Source organism: Sphaerodactylus townsendi, linkage group LG11 (genome assembly GCF_021028975.2).
Source record: "Sphaerodactylus townsendi isolate TG3544 linkage group LG11, MPM_Stown_v2.3, whole genome shotgun sequence".
Classification (NCBI taxonomy): domain Eukaryota; kingdom Metazoa; phylum Chordata; class Lepidosauria; order Squamata; family Sphaerodactylidae; genus Sphaerodactylus; species Sphaerodactylus townsendi.
In genome coordinates, this window is record NC_059435.1 from 74,219,309 (window position 1) to 74,237,624 (window position 18,316).

Here is an 18,316-nt window from a genome sequence, read left to right on the forward strand (position 1 = left end):
TGTTCTTATGTTCTTATGTTCTTATGGCAACACACGTGCACGAATACTGAGTCTCAAACAGACGAGATGAAGGTCACACGTCCCCATAAATGCAGATAGTGCAAATGTGCAGCCTCAATTTGCTTTGGGCCCATGTGGAGAAGAAAGGCAATATTTAACCCTTTCACCTCAGCTCAGCTTCGCTCTTCAAAAATAGGCATTTTGCATTATTATTGGCATTTCAAAGGATGAAAGATGTATCCTTTATAAATACCCATTTTTTTCTCCTTTAACATGCTAATAACAAAGCAGGGAGCCTAGTTTTGAATGCTAAAAGCAAGCAGGGGTTGGAGATGTCCCTTCCGCGCACAGCCCCGAGACAAATTGAGTCTGTGTGAGGCTGGAGTTTGCATTTTATGGCCAACGCAAGATGCGTGGCCTTGATCTTATCTATTACACGCACGTCGTACCCTGAAGCTGCCAAGATATATTTTGAACTGCTGATAGTATATTGTTGGACAAATCTATTCATAGATTATCTTTCATCAAAAGAACTGTCACTCTCTCGGCTTTCAAATAAGTGGAAGACAGTTTATTTCCACCGGCAGGAATGCAGCATATTGGCAGCACAGAAAAAAGAATGCTGTCAACACTGTGCCATATTGGGGTTGGCATATCCTTGGCATGGGAATTTGGGCTTTGCAAGGAAGTCCCTAGTCTTGTCCATGAAATGCCAGAGGGCAAAGGCTAGAGGGCATGTGATTAAGTCCTGGAAGTGGCCTATCGACTTCTATTAACATGATATATGTTGGGAGCCAGCATGCTGTAGTGCAGGCGTCTGCACCCTGCGGCTCTCCAGATGTTCATGGACTGCAAATCCCATCAGCCCCTGCCAGCATGGCCAATTGGGAATTGTAGTCCATGAACATCTGGAGAACCGCAGGTTGCAGACCCCTTGTGTAGTGGTTAAGGAGCAGCAGTGGCGTAGGAGGTTAAGAGCTCGTGTATCTAATCTGGAGGAACCAGGTTTGATTCCCAGCTCTGCCGCCTGAGCTGTGGAGGCTTATCTGGGGAATTCAGATTAGCCTGTACACTCCCACACACGCCAGCTGGGTGACCTTGGGCGAGTCACAGCTTCTCGGAGCTCTCTCAGCCCCACCTACCTCACAGGGTGTTTGTTGTGAGGGGGGAAGGGCAAGGAGATTGTCAGCCCCTTTGAGTCTCCTGCAGGAGAGAAAGGGGGGATATAAATCCAAACTCTTCTTCTTCTTCTAAGACAGGAGGGACCAACTCTGGCGCTTCAGATGTTCACGGACTACAATTCCCATCAGCCCCTGCTACTTCGCAGTGGATAAGGGTCTGTTGGGTCCCGACCTCACTTTACATCAGTGGTTCTCAACCTTCCTAATGCCGCGTCCCTTTAATACAGTTCCTCGTGGTGACCCCCAACCCTAACATTTATCCATTTTACAGATGGAGAACACTGATGCAGAGACTCTTAGGCGACCCCTGTGAAAGGGCCGTTCGACCCCCAAAGGGGTCCCGACCCCCAGGTTGAGAACCACTGCTTTACCTTTCACAAGTGACAGAATTTTCTAAGTAACGTCCAATGCTAGATACAGTTTATCTGTCTGTGTTTTGAATGTACTTTTGATTTGTACTTCCGAAACGTCTGTAATGCTCTGGAGCCTATTTTAATATGCCTAATAAAGGTTGTTGTATTGTATTGTAACCACTGCTTTACAAGCACTGTGCCCCCGGCTTCTCTGCTATTTTCTTAAAGTCTTCATCTCTATCTGTAGGTTGCCGGAGCACGTTCGATAATCTCACCTGCTGGCCAGCGGCAAATGAAGGCGACATCAAAGTGATGCCCTGTCCAAACTACTTCAGCTTCTTTTCAGGAGTTCTGGGTAAGTGATGTTAGATTACTTCGCTCCCGTCAGAGTTATCCTAATTCCCTGCCCTCGACAAAGCACCAGGAGGTATTTGTGGCGCGTCAGCCACAGTTGAGGTTTCGTCATGCTGGGAACCTGGTTGTTAGAATAGATCGTTTTATTCTTAGTGCTCAGCTAAGCTTATTTGACAGACAGATTCCTGGGCTGTCACAGCGTACCTGTGCCAGAGCACTGGCATTCACATAACACCCCTTGTGTGTTCTTATTTTCATACAACTTACATAAATCCTATATACCGTATATACTCGAGTATAAGCCAACCGGAATATAAGCCGAGGCACCTAATTTTACCACCAAAAAACTGGGAAACTTATTGACTCGAGTGTAAGCCTTCGAACTTGACTCAGTAGCAGCTAAAAACAGAAGATTTGGGAGCAAGATGAGATAGAGTTGCTTAACAGAGTTTGCATTAGGGATGAGCAGCTTTCCAGCACTCTAGGAACATAAATGAACCACTGTTTTCCTCCAAATATAGAATAATTCTAAAATTCATAGCTATGCCAGCCTAAACTTTGCTCCAAAGAAAGTCTTTGTCTTCCACAACATCAGTATTTGGCAGTAAACTACTGTATGAAGAACTGTATTCATCTAGAATGCAACGCACCAATAACCCTCAGGAGAGAAATGCCTCAGTTTCTTTTAAAACACACACGCACACACACCCTAGTTGTAATGCTATGCAGGCTGTCCTTGTTTTTACAGCTCTCTGGTGAGTTAGAAAAAAAGCAGCAACATGCTTACCGGATCCCTACAGCAGCCCCAGCTCTGGCCGCCATCTTGGAATTACTGTATATACTCGAGTATAAGCCGAGGGAGGCTTTTTCATCATTAAAATGTGCTGGAAAAGTTGGCTTATACTCAAGTATATACGGTAGACTCATCAGCCTTCATTATGGGGTTTCTGTTGCATGGAAGTCACTCATGCCTATCAATCAGAGCAGAAGGAAGAATCCACAGATTGTTAATTACTTACTAGGTTCATTAATGATGCAGGTCGGCAAACGGTCCCTGGTTGGTTCTCTCTCTGTCTCTCCTCTTTCTCTCTCCCCACACCATTCAATAGTTTATCTTGCTTCAGTGATTCTCAAGCTGTGTGCCGGGGCACACCTGTGCCAGAGAGAGCCGCCAGAGTGACGTGAGAGAGAAAATCATTAAATAGTGAAAAAACTTCTTTGATCCCTAAGAACCCACCCACAGCAGCCTCAGGGTATTGTCGGAAGGCACTTTTAAAAACTGCTATTATAAACACCTTGGAACCATGAGAAAAGGCTGGGGTATTACAGGGGCTTTCCCCACTGACAGAGTTGAACTGGTTTCTACCTAGGTTCACCTCAGTGAATCCCCACTGCCGCCGAGCTCAACGTTGTTTTGTCTCAGTTCCCCCCCCCCCCTCAGAACTGCAACATCCTTGTCGCAGTTATGAACTACACTTTTCTGCCGGAACAAGGTCGATACCGCTTCGAAGCTTCGAAGTGGGGAAGTATCAAAATGACACTTCATCCGTTCAACCAATCACGTGCCGCTTTTGTGGCATGCGCAGAACGGGAGAGTCGTGGCAGGCAGAAAGCGCATGTAACTGTAAACTATAAAAACTGTAAAAAAAAAAAAGAACGCTCCCGTTTCCCGCCGTAACACAAGCGCCAATCACGATCGAGGAGCGAAACAGGCACCAAGATGATCCCGCCCACTTAGCTCAGTTCCAGGGGGCCAACTCAGTTGCTGTGGGGACAGCCTGGAATCGCCCTCCACTGAAGGGAACCGAGTCGACCTTAGCTCCCTTCTGTAGTGGGGAAAGCCCCTACAGTGGCCCTTTCTGTGCAAGTCCCCTGAAAGGTTTGCAGAATGTTCGCAAAACATGTTCAACCCATTTTTTCGCACTCATCATTAAAATGTGCTGGAAAAGTTGGCTTATACTCGAAACATATCATGGCTGCCATGAGAGCCAGCGTGGTGTAGTGCTTAAGAGCAGGTGGATTCTAATCCGGAGAGCCAGGTTTGATTCCCCTCTCGTCCACCTGAGTGGCAGGAGCTTTATCTGGTGAACCAGATGTGTTTCCGCACTCCTGCATTCCTGCTGGGTGGCCTTGGGCTAGCCACAGTTCTCTCATGACTCTCTCAGCCCCACCTGCCTCACAAGGTGTCTGTTGTGGGGAGAGCAAGGGAGCTTGTAAGCCACCTTGAGTCTCCTTACAGGAGAGAAAGGTGGGGCATAAATCCAAACTCCTCCTCCTCCTCCTCCTCTCTTTTTCAACTGTTCGTAGAATCAATGCTATGAAGACTTTATGCATGGATTCTCTAGGATCATAGAGTTGGAAGGGCCCATAGAGGCTAGACTAGAGCATCCCAGACAAGTGTTTGTCCAGCTGCTGTTTAAAGGCGGCCAGGGAGGAGGCGCTCCCCGCCTCTCTAGGCAGCCAATTCCATTGCTGAACTACTCTTACAGTAAAAAAATCCTATCTAATATCTCGTCAGCACCTCTCCACCTGTAATTTAAACCCATTATTGCAAGTCCAATTCTCTGCTGCCAATGGGAACAGCTGCCTGCTCTCCTCCAAGTGACAGCCCTTCAGATATTTGAAGAGCAATCATGTCCCTCCTCGGCCTCCTCTTCTCCAGACGAAACATTCCCCTCAGCCTTCCTCTCCAGGCTCTTCATCCTCCTCCTCCTCCTCCTCTACACCCACTCCACTCTGTCGGCTTTGTATTTATTTTTGTTACAGATTTCATGGGGTGTGACCTGATCCCCAAAGCATTTTTGGGACAAATGCAGATCTGTGCAAATTTATTTAATCCAGTGAATGTGGTGTGGTAGAGAAAATATCTCCCCATATTGCCCCGGTAGGCCCCTCCGCTCCTCAGAGGAGGACCTACTCGTGATTCCTGGCCCAAAAATGATCAGGCTGGCCTCGACGAGGGGCAGGGCCTTTTCAGCCCTGGCCCCTACCTGGTAGAACAGGCTCCCTAGGGAGATCAGGGCCCTGCGGGACGTACAGAGTTTCCGCAAGGCCTGCAAGACAGACCTGTTCCGCCAGGCGTTTGGCCAGCCTGGTTAAAAATACATCTACCGTGTCATCTGGCCTCCCGTGGGCACAAGGGGGGGAGGGGAGGGGGGTAGCCGGACGCCATCCACATTTTTAAATGGGTTCTGTTTTTGTGTAATTAATATTTAAATTATGTTTTAATGTATGTTTTAACCTTGTTGTGGGAGGGCGGCATATAATAATAATAATAATAATAATAATAATAATAATAATAATAATAATAATAATAATAATAATAATAATAATAATAATAATAATAATAATAATAATAAAAGCAGTGGACTCTAATCTGGAGAACCGGGTTCGATTCCCCGCTCCTCCACAAGAGCAGCAGACTCTGATCTGGGGAACTGGGTTTGTCTGCCTGCTCCTCCACATGGAGCCTGCTGGGTGACCTTGGTCCAGCCACAGTTCTCTCTGAACTCTCTCAGCCCCATCTACGTCACGAGTGTTCTGTTGTGGGGAAGATGATTGGAAGCCGCTTTGAGACTCTTTGCAGGAGAGGGAAACGGGGTATTAAAAAACCAACTCTTCTTTTTCTAATTGGGTGGCAGTTTTACCAGGCTCCATCCCAAATTATTTTGGCTTTACCAGGCTCCATCCAGCGGTGGGATCCAAAAATTTTAGTAACAGGTTCCCATGGTGGTGGGATTCAAAGAGTGGCGTAGCGCCAATGGGGCTGGGCGGGGCACGATGGGGGCGTGGCCGGGCATTCCGGGGGCGGGGCATTAATAATTTCTCTGTTACTGTAAAAAACTCATACTAAAAGAAAAAGTTCCTAATTTCCAGCTGGTATCTTTCTGTCCATAATTTAAACTCATTATAGCAAGTCCTATTGTCTACTGCCAACAGACACAACTACTTCTCCTCTAATTGACTGCCTGTCAAATACTTAATACTTTCAAATACTTAATTTTGTTTCTAGAAATCAAAAGAAGGCTACTTTCCTTAAATAAGGAACTTGACCATATTTCTAAAACATGTTTTTAAAACAGCCCAACAGGGAGAATTATCCCGTTTTCTCCCTTCGCTAACCAGCCACATAGGAAACAACAGGACTGTATGATTTTTGGACCTAATGGAATTTCTAACGGAAACGCAGACCCAATTGGTAACCCTCTCTCGGCACACACAAATAATTAGTAACCCCTTCTCGGGAACTGGTGAGAACCTGCTGGATCCCACCTCTGGCTCCATCCCAAATGTCCAGGTACTGCCCAACCTATATGTGGCCATCTTATGGAAAACCATTGCCTCACTGAATTAAAAAAAAACCCGTTGAGGCCTTTGTATGATCAAAATTGGTGGGACTTGGAAAATCTCTGGTTTTCTACATGTTGGGGGGGGGGGGGAAGGCAAACTTGCAAACAAAGGAGGTTTGACAAAGCCAAGCGTCCCTCTCCGACTTGACCTCCCTCATTTCTTCCAAAATTGATTGCTGCCTTGGCGACTCTGCTTCCATATTGGACCGTTTACAATAAGAGTCTTGCACCGTGGAGCACTCTGTTCTCTTTCTGTGTCTGGCCACAACGGAATCAATCGTGCCAGCCCCGGAAACAGAAGACAGCGAGGAATGTAAACGTTGCTCTCGAACTTCTCTCCTGGCCCTTGTCTTCCAGCCATTGCTGGGGAGTCAAAAAAATGATGGGCGGGTGCTGGAGCATGCTGGGTAAATATTTCCCTCGGCTCGTGGCCAGCTCTAGAAGAGAAGAAGAAGAGTTTGGATTTATATCCCCCCTTTCTCTCCTGCAGGAGACTCAAAGGGGCTGACAATCTCCTTGCCCTTCCCCCCTCACAACAAACACCCTGCGAGGTAGGTGGGGCTGAGAGAGCTCCGAGAAGCTGTGACTAGCTCTAGACTGAATGGCAGCTGGAATGGGACTGTCTCAACGCTGTTCAGCCCTGTAATGAATTCTCTCTGATATTTTTATGCATTTGTTTTATTTAAAAATCTACGCTGCCCGCCTCTCAACCGTTCAGCTTTTGTGGCAGTTCCCAAAGAACCAAATCCGGGGGGTGAAACAGTCGGCAGGAGGAGTCAAGATCAGTCAACGCTAAAGCCAGCAATAAAACGCCGTTGAAATCATTCATTCGTTGTGCAGAGAGGAGAGAGGAATGTGTGGGGAACATTTCAGATTCAACTCCGAAAATGACAAAAAAACCCTTACAAGCCCAGAAGCAGGTGGGAGGATCTGAGATGCTTATGAATGGAGCATCAATCAGTTTGGGAGCTGAGGGAAGGAAAACACAAGGCAGGGGATGGGCCGTAAGAAACGAGGGAAAATGGTGTTAGGCAAGGCGCCTATTGAAAGCGCTGCCCACGCCACGGCACACAAAAATCCGAGCGCATTAGGAGAAAAAGCCCCTGTGCGCCTTCTGGGGAAATGTTAAACTGTGGGCAGCTCAGAACCATAGCAAAGTTAAAAGTCGATCTTTGCACAGAGTCAGAGCGGTGGGCGCGCTGTGCCGTCTCGGTTGCAAATGCTGGGGATTCGGGAAGTGCTACCAGCTTTGCTGGGCTGAACCGCAGGCCCGCGTCTTCCGGTGCAACGTGACTTCCAGAAGCTGGAAGGAATGGTGTCACGATGCAAATGTTGACCAGTGTGGGAGTCTGTCTGCTACGGCCATGTGGCTCAGTACATGGTGAGAGCCAGTGTGGTGTAGTGGTTAAGAGCAGGCGGATTCTAATCTGGAGAACAGGGTTTGATTCCCCACTCCTCCATCTGGGTGTCAGAGGCTTATCTGGTGAACCAGATGTGTTTCTGCACTCCCACATTCCTGCTGGGTGACCTTGGGCTGGTCACAGTTCTCCCAGGACTCTCTCAGCCCCACCTACCTCACAAGGTGTCTGTTGTGGGGAGAGGAAGGGGAATGAGCTTGTAAGCAACCTTGAGTCTCCTTACAGGAGAGAGAGATGGGATATAAATCCAAACTCCTCCTCCTCCTCTTCCTCTTCTTCCTCCTCCTCCTCCTCCTCTTCTTCTTCTTCTTCTTCTTCTTGTTCTTCTATAGAACCAAACACACATCTAAAACAAAGGAAATGAAATGTTTAGGTTAAAAGTATAGTGGAGTTCAATGTGGAATGGTAGAATTACTGATGTTCCAATGGAATGGTAGGCAAAGATTTTTGTAGAACCAAAGGGAATCTTTAAGTAAAGGGGAAATGACTGAACTTGATCGGTTACTAGTCATCCAAGGTCAAACCACTGGCAGCTTTACATCAGTGCAATTGTATACAATGTTACTCCAGTCTAAGCCCATAGAAATGAATGGGCTTACACTGGAGCAACCCTCCTTAGGTTTGCACCGTAAAAGTGCTCAGAGTGTTCACGTGCATATTTATTAGTTCTTGCAAAACCGTGCACATGCCAGTTCCTAATAAAAGAGGAAGGGAGAACGATATTCTAAGCCCCTTTGAGTCCCAAGAGGGGAAAAAAACGGGATATCGATAGAAAAAAAGCATTGTAAACTAGCGGGCCCGGCCACGCGTTGCTGTGGCTGAGTCTGGTGAAGTGGAAAAGAAAGAAAAGGGGAAGCGAATGGTTCAAACATGTGTCATTGCACAATGCTTGCAAGGGAGGGGAGGGGCAAGGGGCCCCTCCCTCCCCTCCCTCTCTGCTGTACCCTTGCATGGCACCTCACCCCGTCCCTCCCTAACGTTCCCCTTCCTCTGCTAGGGTGGGTGGGCCATGTCAAGGTGGCGAGCCCTGTCTCTTTCACTTCCTTCCCTTGCAGGCGAATTACCTAGCTTAAAACATGCTGGGAGGCATGAGCTACATTGTGTTCAAATTTCAGAGGGTTTGGTCCAGCAAACCCCCGGACCCTCCCTCACCTTCCCCTTCCTCCACTAGGGTGGGTAGGCCATGTCCAGATGGCGGACCCCATCTTTTTCACTCCAGATGGCAGCGGTTTTCAAGGAAGGCATGGTTGGTTCCCTTGTATCAGAGGGTGTTGCTTTGGCGGCCAGCAGATGGTGCTGTTGAGGAACAGAACTGAGGTTCCAACTGTCACAGGTGTGGCATGTACACAATAACTGGCACAGTTGTGACATGTACACAACAGGAGGTGTGGAAACAGTATGGAAACCTGGCCGCACGCAAATGCGACGTTGTGTGAAAATTTCAAAGCAATCGGTTTGGGAGATTACCTGTCAGCAGAAAAACGCACGGATAGATATTTATATATATAAATAAAGGCGTGCTTGTAACCCATTTTTATTCTTCTCTAGGTAACGTGAGCAGGAACTGTACAAGCGACGGCTGGTCTGATCTGCAGCCCGCCCAATACTTCATCGCTTGCGGGTACAATCCCAACCTCACAGGCCCGGCCGAGGTCAGTGAAACATTTACAGCCCCCCAGATCAGGAAAACGTTGAGCAATATCAGGTGTCAGCAAGGCTTTTACATGAGGGGGGCAAACTAGGCATGACGCAGGAGTCTGCCGGTATCTGTTCATGTGCTTTCCTGTTCACATGTAAAGCAGCAGCAGTGATAGTGTGATATAGTGGTATAGTGGCGTAGTGGTATATAGTGATATAGTGGCGTAGTGGCTAAGAGCAGTGGCTAAGAGCAGGTTCACTCTGATCTGGAGGCACCAGGCTTGATTCCCAGCTCTGCCGCTTGAGTTGTGGAGGCTTCTCTGGGGAATTCAGATTAGCCTGTACCCTCCCACACACGCCAGCTGGGTGACCTTGGGCTAGTCACAGCTTCTCGGAGCTCTCTCAGCCCCACCTACCCCACAGGGTGTTTGTTGTGAAGGGGGGAAGGGCAAGGAGATTGTAAGCCCCTTTGAGTCTCTTACAGGAGAGAAAGGGGGGATATACATCAAACTCTTCTTCTTCTTCTACCTTTGGAATTCTGACATCGGGCGGTGGGTGCCACCACAAAATGGATGCCGCAGGAGGCGGAGCCAGCCAGCAAATAGCTACTGTAGTGTTAGTGGTTAGAAGCGAGTGGACAGTAATCCAGAGAACCGGGTTTTATTCCTCTCTCTTCCTCATGAGCACTGGCCTCTAATCTTGTGAACTGGATTTGTTTCCCCGCTTCTACACATGAAACCTGCATGTTGGCTTTGGGCTAGTCACAGTTCTTCAGACTTGCTGTTTGTGCCAGGTCCGGTGGAAAGGGAGATTTGATGCCCATGCCCCACCAGGCCCAACTTGGTCTTTGGGGGGGGGGGGAGAGCAAATGACGGGTCTTTGGCCAAGGCGGTGAACAGCAAGCCACCAATGTCCCACAGGGCCCAGCTTGGTCTTGTGGTCTTCAAAAGATGCCAGACACAGATGCAGGTGAAACATCAGGAGAAAATGCCACTGGAACACGGCTATACCACCCAGAAACCCTAATCTAAAATCGGTTTAAGCTGCCTTCTGCAGACCAGAACATGGAAGGAGGGCAGCTTTGGGGGGAAGGGAAATCTGCATGTGTATCCGCTCCAATGACTTGACCGCTCTTTCCGTCCCTTTTTGCAGACTATCTTCTACGGCTCTGTGAGGACTGGCTACACCATCGGGCACAGTTTGTCCCTCATTGCTCTCACAATAGCCATGATCGTTCTGTGCATTTTCAGGTAAGGGGGGGGGATTCTGGAGGAGGAAGGAACGGCATGTGAATGGGGGCCAGGAAGAAAAGGGGCCAGTCCTTTGCCCCAGGGCAGGGGTGGCCAACCTATGATGTTCCAGATGTTCACGGACTACAGTTCCCATCAGCCCCTGCCAATATGGCCAATTGGCCATGCTGGCAGGGGCTGAAGGGAATTGTACTCCATGAACATCTGGAGCACCATACGTTGGCCACCCCTGCCCTAGGGTCACCGACCAGATAACGTATAGAGCCAATATGGAGCAGCAGTGGCATATGAGGTTAAGAGCTCGTGTATCTAATCTGGAGGAACCAGGTTTGATTCCCAGCTCTGCCCACCTGAGCTGTGGAGGCTTATCTGGGGAATTCAGATTAGCCTGGGCACTCCCAAGCACGCCAGCTGGGTGACCTTGGGCTAGTCACAGCTTTTCGGAGCTCTCTCAGCCCCACCTACCTCACAGGGTGTTTGTTGTGAGGGGGGAAGGGCAAGGAGATTGTCAGCCCCTTTGAGTCTCCTGCAGGAGAGAAAGGGGGGAATATAAATCCAAACTCTTCTTCTTCTTCTTCGTAGACAGAGTCTTAGGCCCTTTCTGCATGGGCCTTTTACAGCGCCCTGGGGACGGCAAAAACGCAAAGCTGCCATTTTCCCACTTCACTCCCTGAGCGAGGTTTTAGGAAAACGGCGGCTTCCAGCCACTGCCGTGCGAATGGCAGCGGCTGGAAGGCGCCATCCCTACCCCCTTGCCAAATCGACTCACCGTCCCTGCAACTGTCCGACGCATCGCCGAGGCCTGGGGACACGGCCCCCCCCCTCCCTATGACCCCGGAGCGGTCGCGCAGGGCAGGTGTGTGTGTCCCCTGGTCTTGGCAACACGCTGGACAGTCGCAGGGACGGTAAGTCGATCGGGCAATGGCGCAGCTCGGCGCCGTCTTCCCTGTCGTTACCGAGACCGTTCGTGCGAACGGTCCCAGGCGGGTTAGGTCGGCGTCATGTACGCCGACCCAACCCCTAGCGTGGTTGTGTGGAAACGGACTTAGTGTTGTGTTGCAATGGGTTAGCAGAGTAAATAATGGAGCAGAGACTTGCTTGGTTTCTGGGTATGGCTGAAATGTTTCGGGGAGGAGGCCAGAGTGCAGCGAGGGACACTCCCTGTTCGAGGAACTCTTTCCCATTTGCCGTCGTTGTCTTCTTCCTCCAGGAAACTGCACTGTACCCGGAACTACATCCACATGCATCTTTTCATGTCCTTCATCCTGAGAGCCATCGCCGTCTTCGTCAAGGACGTCATTCTCTTTGAGAACGGGGAGTCAGACCACTGCTACTTCAGCACGGTCAGTAGCCCCTTCCCTTCATGGGCATACAGGGTCCTTCAGTTTTATGAGTTTTGTTCCCTCTCTTTACTCTGTAAACTTATGTGGGCATGCAAAAAGTTACTGCTTCTGGGTCAAACTTCACTGCTCTTCCTCTCGGTCTGTTTGGAATATGCTGCCCCAGGAGGTGGTGATGGCCACTAACCTGGATAGCTTCAAAAGGGGCTTGGACAGATTTATGGAGGAGAAGTCGATTTATGGCTACCAATCTTGATCCTCCTTGATCTCAGATTGCAAATGCCTTAGCAGACCAGGTGCTCAGGAGCAGCAGAAGGCCATTGCTTTCACCTCCTGCATGTGAGCTCCCAAAGGCACCTGGTGGGCCACTGCGAGTAGCAGAGTGCTGGACTAGATGGACTCTGGTCTGATCCAGCAAGCTTGTTCTTATGTTCTTATGTTTGCGCTCGCATGCTTGCTGCCGCTATTTTGAGTGAATGTGCCCCTGAGAGCCAGTGTGGTGTAGTGGGTAAGAGTAGGTGGATTCTAATCTGGAGAACCGGGTTTCATTCCCCACTCCTCCACCAGAGTGGCGGAGGCTTATCAGGTGAACCAGATGTGTTTCCACACTCCTACATTCCTGCTGAGTGACCTTGGGCTGGTCACAGTTCTTTGGAACGCGCTCATCCCCACCTGCCTCACCAGGTGTCTGTTGTGGGGAGAGGAAGGGAAAGGAGCTTGTAAGCCACCTTGAGTCTCCTTGCAGGAGAGAAAGGTGGGGTATAAATCCAAACTCCTCTTCTTCTCAAAAAGATCTTCAGTGGCCAATCGGAAGTCCTGCTGGGCAGGAGTTCTCATGGGCCAACCCAATTTATAACACTGCTTGACGGGTACCATGGAGAGTGTCAGTGGTCGCTGTGGTGCCCGCAGTACCACATTGGGGACCCCGGTGTAGAATACCTGGTAAAAGTATACAGTTTTCATCGAGTCCCAATACAAGTGGTCTGTCTGTATCTGCCAGTTTGTTTGTTTGTTTGTTTGTTTGTTTGTTTGTTTGTTTGTTTGTTTGTTTGTTTGTTTGTTTGTTTGTTTGTTTGTTTGTTTGTTATTCAACTTTTATACCGCTCTCCCCCGAAGGGCTCAGGGCGGTTCACAACAGAAAACAAACAACATCAAATAATAATAATAATAATAATATCAACATCAACATCAAATAATAATAATAAACAAACACCGTACATTCAGTGCTGGTGTACATTAAAACAGCGTTCCGTTCTAGTGTACATTAAACAGCGTACCATCCTAATATAACATTTCAAGCAGGGGATAGTGCCCAACAACTAAAAACTCCTCTAAGAGGGAACAGCAGGGCCCCAGTTGTCGAAAAAAGGGGAGTGGGGAGGGGGCATCAGCGGCTGGCCTCCCCAAAAGTCCGGCGGAATAGCTCGGTCTTGCAGGCCCTCAGTCTTGCAGTTGCCTGCTTTGTTGAGTGCATTTTGCAAGTACACAACCGGGATGTAAAATCCCAGGGATTTAAGCAGCAAATAGACCATTTGAAAACCCTGGCAATTCCACCCGCTCCGTCTTGCTAAAGTCCCTCATTACGCAGCTGGGTTACAGGCTCCTTGAAACATGATAAGCGCTATGATTTGAACAAGAACCCCGGAGGTCGAGAGCCGTGTCTGAGCCGTCAGGAATAATTGCCCAGAACGCTATGTTGTGAATATCTGCCAGCATTATCGGATGGAAATGCCAAGAAGTCAATACATGCCGGCATGCATTAGGCTGAATTCTCCATCCAGGCAGAGCGCAGTGAAAGGGGAACGCGTTGAAAGTGTTAGAGGCCGATCGTGGAGCTGGAGAAATCGGGTCTTTCAGAACAAGCCAAGAGACGAATCTTATGACAGAATCAACTTTTGCGGAACGTCACGTGTCATCAGGAACTCTGAGGGCCCAAGAAGTGGAGGGGTGTAGTGGCTAAGAGTGATGGACTCTAATCTGGAGAACCGGGTTTGATTCCCCACTCCCCCATGTGAGTGGCAGACTCTTATCTGATGAACTGGATTTGCTTCCCCACTCCTCCGCATGAAGCCTACTGGTACTCTCTCAGCTTCACCTACCTCACAAGGTGTCTGTTGTGGGGAGAGGAAAGGAAAGGAGTTTGCAAGCCCCTTTGAGTCTCTTTACAGGAGAGAAAGGGAGAGTAAAAATCCAAACTCCTCCTCCTCATCCTTCTCGTCCTCATCCTCCTCGTCCTCGTCCTCCTCTTCTTCTCCTTCTCCTCCTCCTCCTCCTCCTCCTCCTCCTCCTCAGTAAGGAACATGACTTGACCTAAATAGCTCAGGCTACCCAATCTCATCAGATCTTGGAAGCTAAGCAAGGACAGCCCAGATTAGTATTTGGATGGGGAACCACCAAGGAAGACAAAGGTTGCCATGCAGAGGCAGGCAATGGCAAACTACCTTTTTTCATCTCTTGCCTTGAAAACCCTACAGGGACACCATAAGTTGGCTGTGACTTGACGGCCCTTTCCACCACATAAGGGGGCACATGGAACATGTCTCATCTAGTTAGGCTCCAAGTTTTCAATATGGTACCTTCACCTCACAGGGTGTTTGTTGTGAGGGGGGAAGGGAAAGGAGATTATAAGCCCCTTTGAGTCTCCTTACAGGAGAGAAAGGAGGGATATAAATCCAAACTCTGCTGCTTCTGCTGCTGCTGCTGCTGCTCCTCCTCCTCCTCCTTCTTCTTTTTCTTCTTCTTCTTCTTCAGCTGCCTTTAAAAAGTCACAGTATTTATCTGAGCTTGCAGACGTGTGATTAAGAAGAGCATTTGTAGGTGTCCATTTTCAGACAAGGCCTTCAGCTTCCGTTCGGGGCCGATGAAGTACAATTTCTCCAGATCTCCATTTCTGCCCATGTGTCTCTGATCATGAAGAAGGCGTTCCCCATTTTTATTTCATTGCCCAATATATGATCTTATCCAGTCTAGACTGAATCAAGTTATTCCTCCACCTTTGGGGTCATCTGTGTTTTTTCAGCAGACATAAATCCAACAATTACATACAGGGTTACCTCTTTTATGTATTTATCAATTACATTAAGGGAAAGTTTCTACCCTAGAAAACAGACCTGCCTGTCCCGTTTCTCTCTATACGATTGATTATTGTGCTTTATCTCCCTGTACGTTTTATTTTATTGTCGCTCGTTTATTAATATGATTTTGTGTTATGTTGTTAAGGCCTATGGCTATAGCACTTCTTAAATACTTTCTACTCAGACCGTAGGATCTGCTCAGCCATTCATTACAGAGTTGGACTTAATTGGTGACAAGGTGTGTGATCGGTTTGAGAAGGGGAGAAAGAGAAATGAAACGAGGAGGCAAATCCTGCGCTTCGCTCCTTTGTCGAGTCGTTTTCTTTTCCCTTGAGAAAGACGAGGGTCTGACGTGCGTTGGGAATTAAAGGAATTTCCTGGTTTACACAGCTGAGAGAGGCTCTGTTTTTCCTTGGGGGTTTTCACAGCCGTTGGATCTCTTTTGTTGCTTCCGACCTCTCTTCGGCTAATATTCTCTCTCCCCACCCCTGGGGCTGATGTTCCTTTCTTACACAAGGCTCGGCCAGATGCGCCCAGAGGTGGGATCCAGCTGGTTCTCACAGGTTCCCGAGAGTAGGTTACTAATTATTTGTGTGTGCCGAGAGGGGGTTACTAATTGGTGATTTTGCCCCGTGATTTTTTCCTTAGTTACGCCCAGTGTTGGGATCCAAAAATTTTAGTAACAGGTTCCCTCGCCAGCCCCCCCCCAGCAAAGGGGGCATACCTAGGCAAACCTGAGCCCTGGGCAAAACCTGAGTTGGATGCTCCCCCCCCCCCATGGGCAGCCACCCCACCACGACCCCAAAAAATTTTTTGCACCAGGTCATTTCTAAATCATCATCACATTATAGAAAATGCCCCAACTCACAAATCTGAACACAGCAATGGTGAAACACACAGGTTCTTTGAGAGAGACTGGTGAGATAAAAGGTACGAAAGGCTGAGAATCAATGAATTGCAGTACATGAAAGGGATTAACCCAGTTCAGGGAGTTACATTATTAGTCGCAATTGCTATATGGAACCTTCACGTTCAAAGGCAGTGTGCCTCTCGGGGAGGCCTCTCGGCACACACAAATAATTAGTAACCTACTCTCGGGAACTGGTGAGAACCTGCTGGATCCCACCTCTGGTTACGCCTTCCTCTCAGCAGTAGCGCGCAGGAGGTGCATCGGCGTGCATGGCAGCCTGCGCCTGCGTGCATTCATTTCCCACCCAAGGAGCGGCGCAGCAGCTGCATCCTTGCCACAGCCCCGCCCAGGAATGCCCCGCCCTGGAATGCCCGGCCACGCCCCCGTCATGCCCTGCCCAGCCCCATTGGCGCTACGCCACAGTTTGAATCCCACCACCATGGGAACCTGTTACTAAAATTTTTGGATCCCACCACTGGATGCGCCCCTTCCGCGCATGCAGAATAATGCATTTTCAATCCACTTTCACAACTGTTTGCAAGTGGATTTTGCTATTCCGCACGGTAACATCCAGCTGCAAAGTGCATTGAAAGTGGATTGAAGCTGATCACTTTGCAGCGTGGTAGAGTTTTGTTTCCCTTTGGAGTTGTTTGTATGGCTGTATGATCTTCCATCCTTAACTCCCTTTGACATAGAGATTGAAATGGGCCAGTGCGTCAATTCGCCGTGCGGGCTTCAAGGGGGACTCCAAAACGCCTACACTGCCCAAGCATGCCAGACCCTCCTGCTCCCCTTCTGCCCCAATTGAGTGGAAAACGTTGTCATGCCCTTATATAAAGCAGTGGTGCGACCGCACTTGGAGTCCTGTGTCCAGTCCTGGTCGCCACATCTCAAAAAGGTTATTGAGGAGATAGAAAAAGTGCAGAGAAGGGCAACAAGGATGATTGAGGGACTGGAGCACCTTCCCTATGAGGAGAGGCTGCAGCGTTTGGGACTCTTTAGTTTGGAGAGGAGGCGGCTGAGGGGGGATATGATTGAAGTCTACAAAATTATGCATGGGGTAGAAAATGTTGACAGAGGGAAATTTTTCTCTCTTTCGCACAATACTAGAACCAGGGGGCATCCATTGAAAATGCTGGGGGGAAGAATTAGGACTAATAAAAGGAAACACTTCTTCACGCAACGTGTGATTGGTGTTTGGAAGATGCTGCCACAGGAGGTGGTGATGGCCACTCACCTGGATAGCTTCAAAAGGGGCTTGGACAGATTGATGGAGGAGAAGTCGACTTATGGCTACCAATCTTGATCCTCTTTTATCTGAGGTTGCAAATGCCTTAACAGTCCAGGTGCTCAGAAGCAGCATCAGCAGAAGGTCCTTGCTTTCACATCCTGCAGGTGAGCTCCCAAAGGCACCTGGTGGGCCACTGCGAGTAGCAGAGAGCTGGACTAGATGGACTCTGGTCTGATCCAGCTGGCTTGTTCTTATGTTCTTATGTTCGTATGTTGGTGTTCCTCTCCTCTAACTCCCGGAAGGCTCTCCAGACGACCGTCCTCCCGGAGCCGTTCCAAGTTGCAAGGATCACTCTCGGCACCCCTGACAGCGGGATTTCCACATTCCTGCTTGCAGCCCGATTTTTTCCCCCGTTAACTAAGAAGCACGCATAATCTTGGTAGAGCTACTGGCAGGTTTCTCCCTCTGTGTCTATTTCCTGGGCAGGCTGAGCAGTCGAAATGGAAAGAAACGCCGTAAAAGAGAAATACGATCTTAATAAGCTTCTGCAAGGATATTCTGATTCATGGCTGCCTCTCCCCCCTCCGCTTTCGAAAAGCAGCTCAGAGGAAGAAATCTCGTTCAATGAGGGATCTGGACAGGAGGGAGGGGGGGCTCCTCACTTTATCCACGGCAACCGTCTGCAACTTGCCTTTTACCCTCCGGGTCCTCTTCCAAAGCCTGGCGGTACAAAAATGCCCAGTCAGACGCTCCATTCCACCACATCAGGATATCCAGGGAAACCAGCCACATGTTAAGCACAGTTCTGTTTACAAGCAGCCACCTGTTCGGTTACTGCGTTTGAACCTACCTTGCGAGTCCTCAGCACAGCCACCGATCTCTCTGCCTACCCTGCCTGAGTCTCAGCTTCCTTAGGAGCAGTAGTGGTTAAGAGCAGGTGCATTCTAATCTGGAGGAACCGGGTTTGATTCCCAGCTCTGCCGCCTGAGCTGTGGAGGCTTATCTGGGGAATTCCGATTAGCCTGTGCACTCCCACACACACCAGCTGGGGCACCTTGGGCTAGTCACAGTTCTTCGGAGCTCTCTCAGCCCCACCCACCTCACAGGGTGTTTGTTGTGAGGGGGGAAGGGCAAGGAGATTGTCAGCCCCTTTGAGTCTCCTGCAGGAGAGAAAGGGGGGATATAAATCCAAATTCTTCTTTTTCTTCTTAAATTTAG

The 18,316-nt window shown here is 49.0% G+C and overlaps 1 protein-coding gene across 1 annotated transcript in view; it reads left to right on the forward strand.

Moving 5' to 3' along the window:
- Positions 1-1,781: 1,781 nt before the first annotated feature.
- Positions 1,782-18,316, forward strand: part of LOC125441060 (vasoactive intestinal polypeptide receptor-like) — a 44,400-nt gene continuing 27,865 nt past the window's right edge. Inside the window, exons 1-4 of the mRNA XM_048511357.1 lie at positions 1,782-1,889; positions 9,204-9,307; positions 10,446-10,543; positions 11,754-11,886. Coding sequence (XP_048367314.1) covers positions 1,847-1,889; positions 9,204-9,307; positions 10,446-10,543; positions 11,754-11,886 — 378 coding nt within the window. The 5' untranslated portion in view covers positions 1,782-1,846. The remainder of the gene's footprint in view (positions 1,890-9,203; positions 9,308-10,445; positions 10,544-11,753; positions 11,887-18,316) is intronic.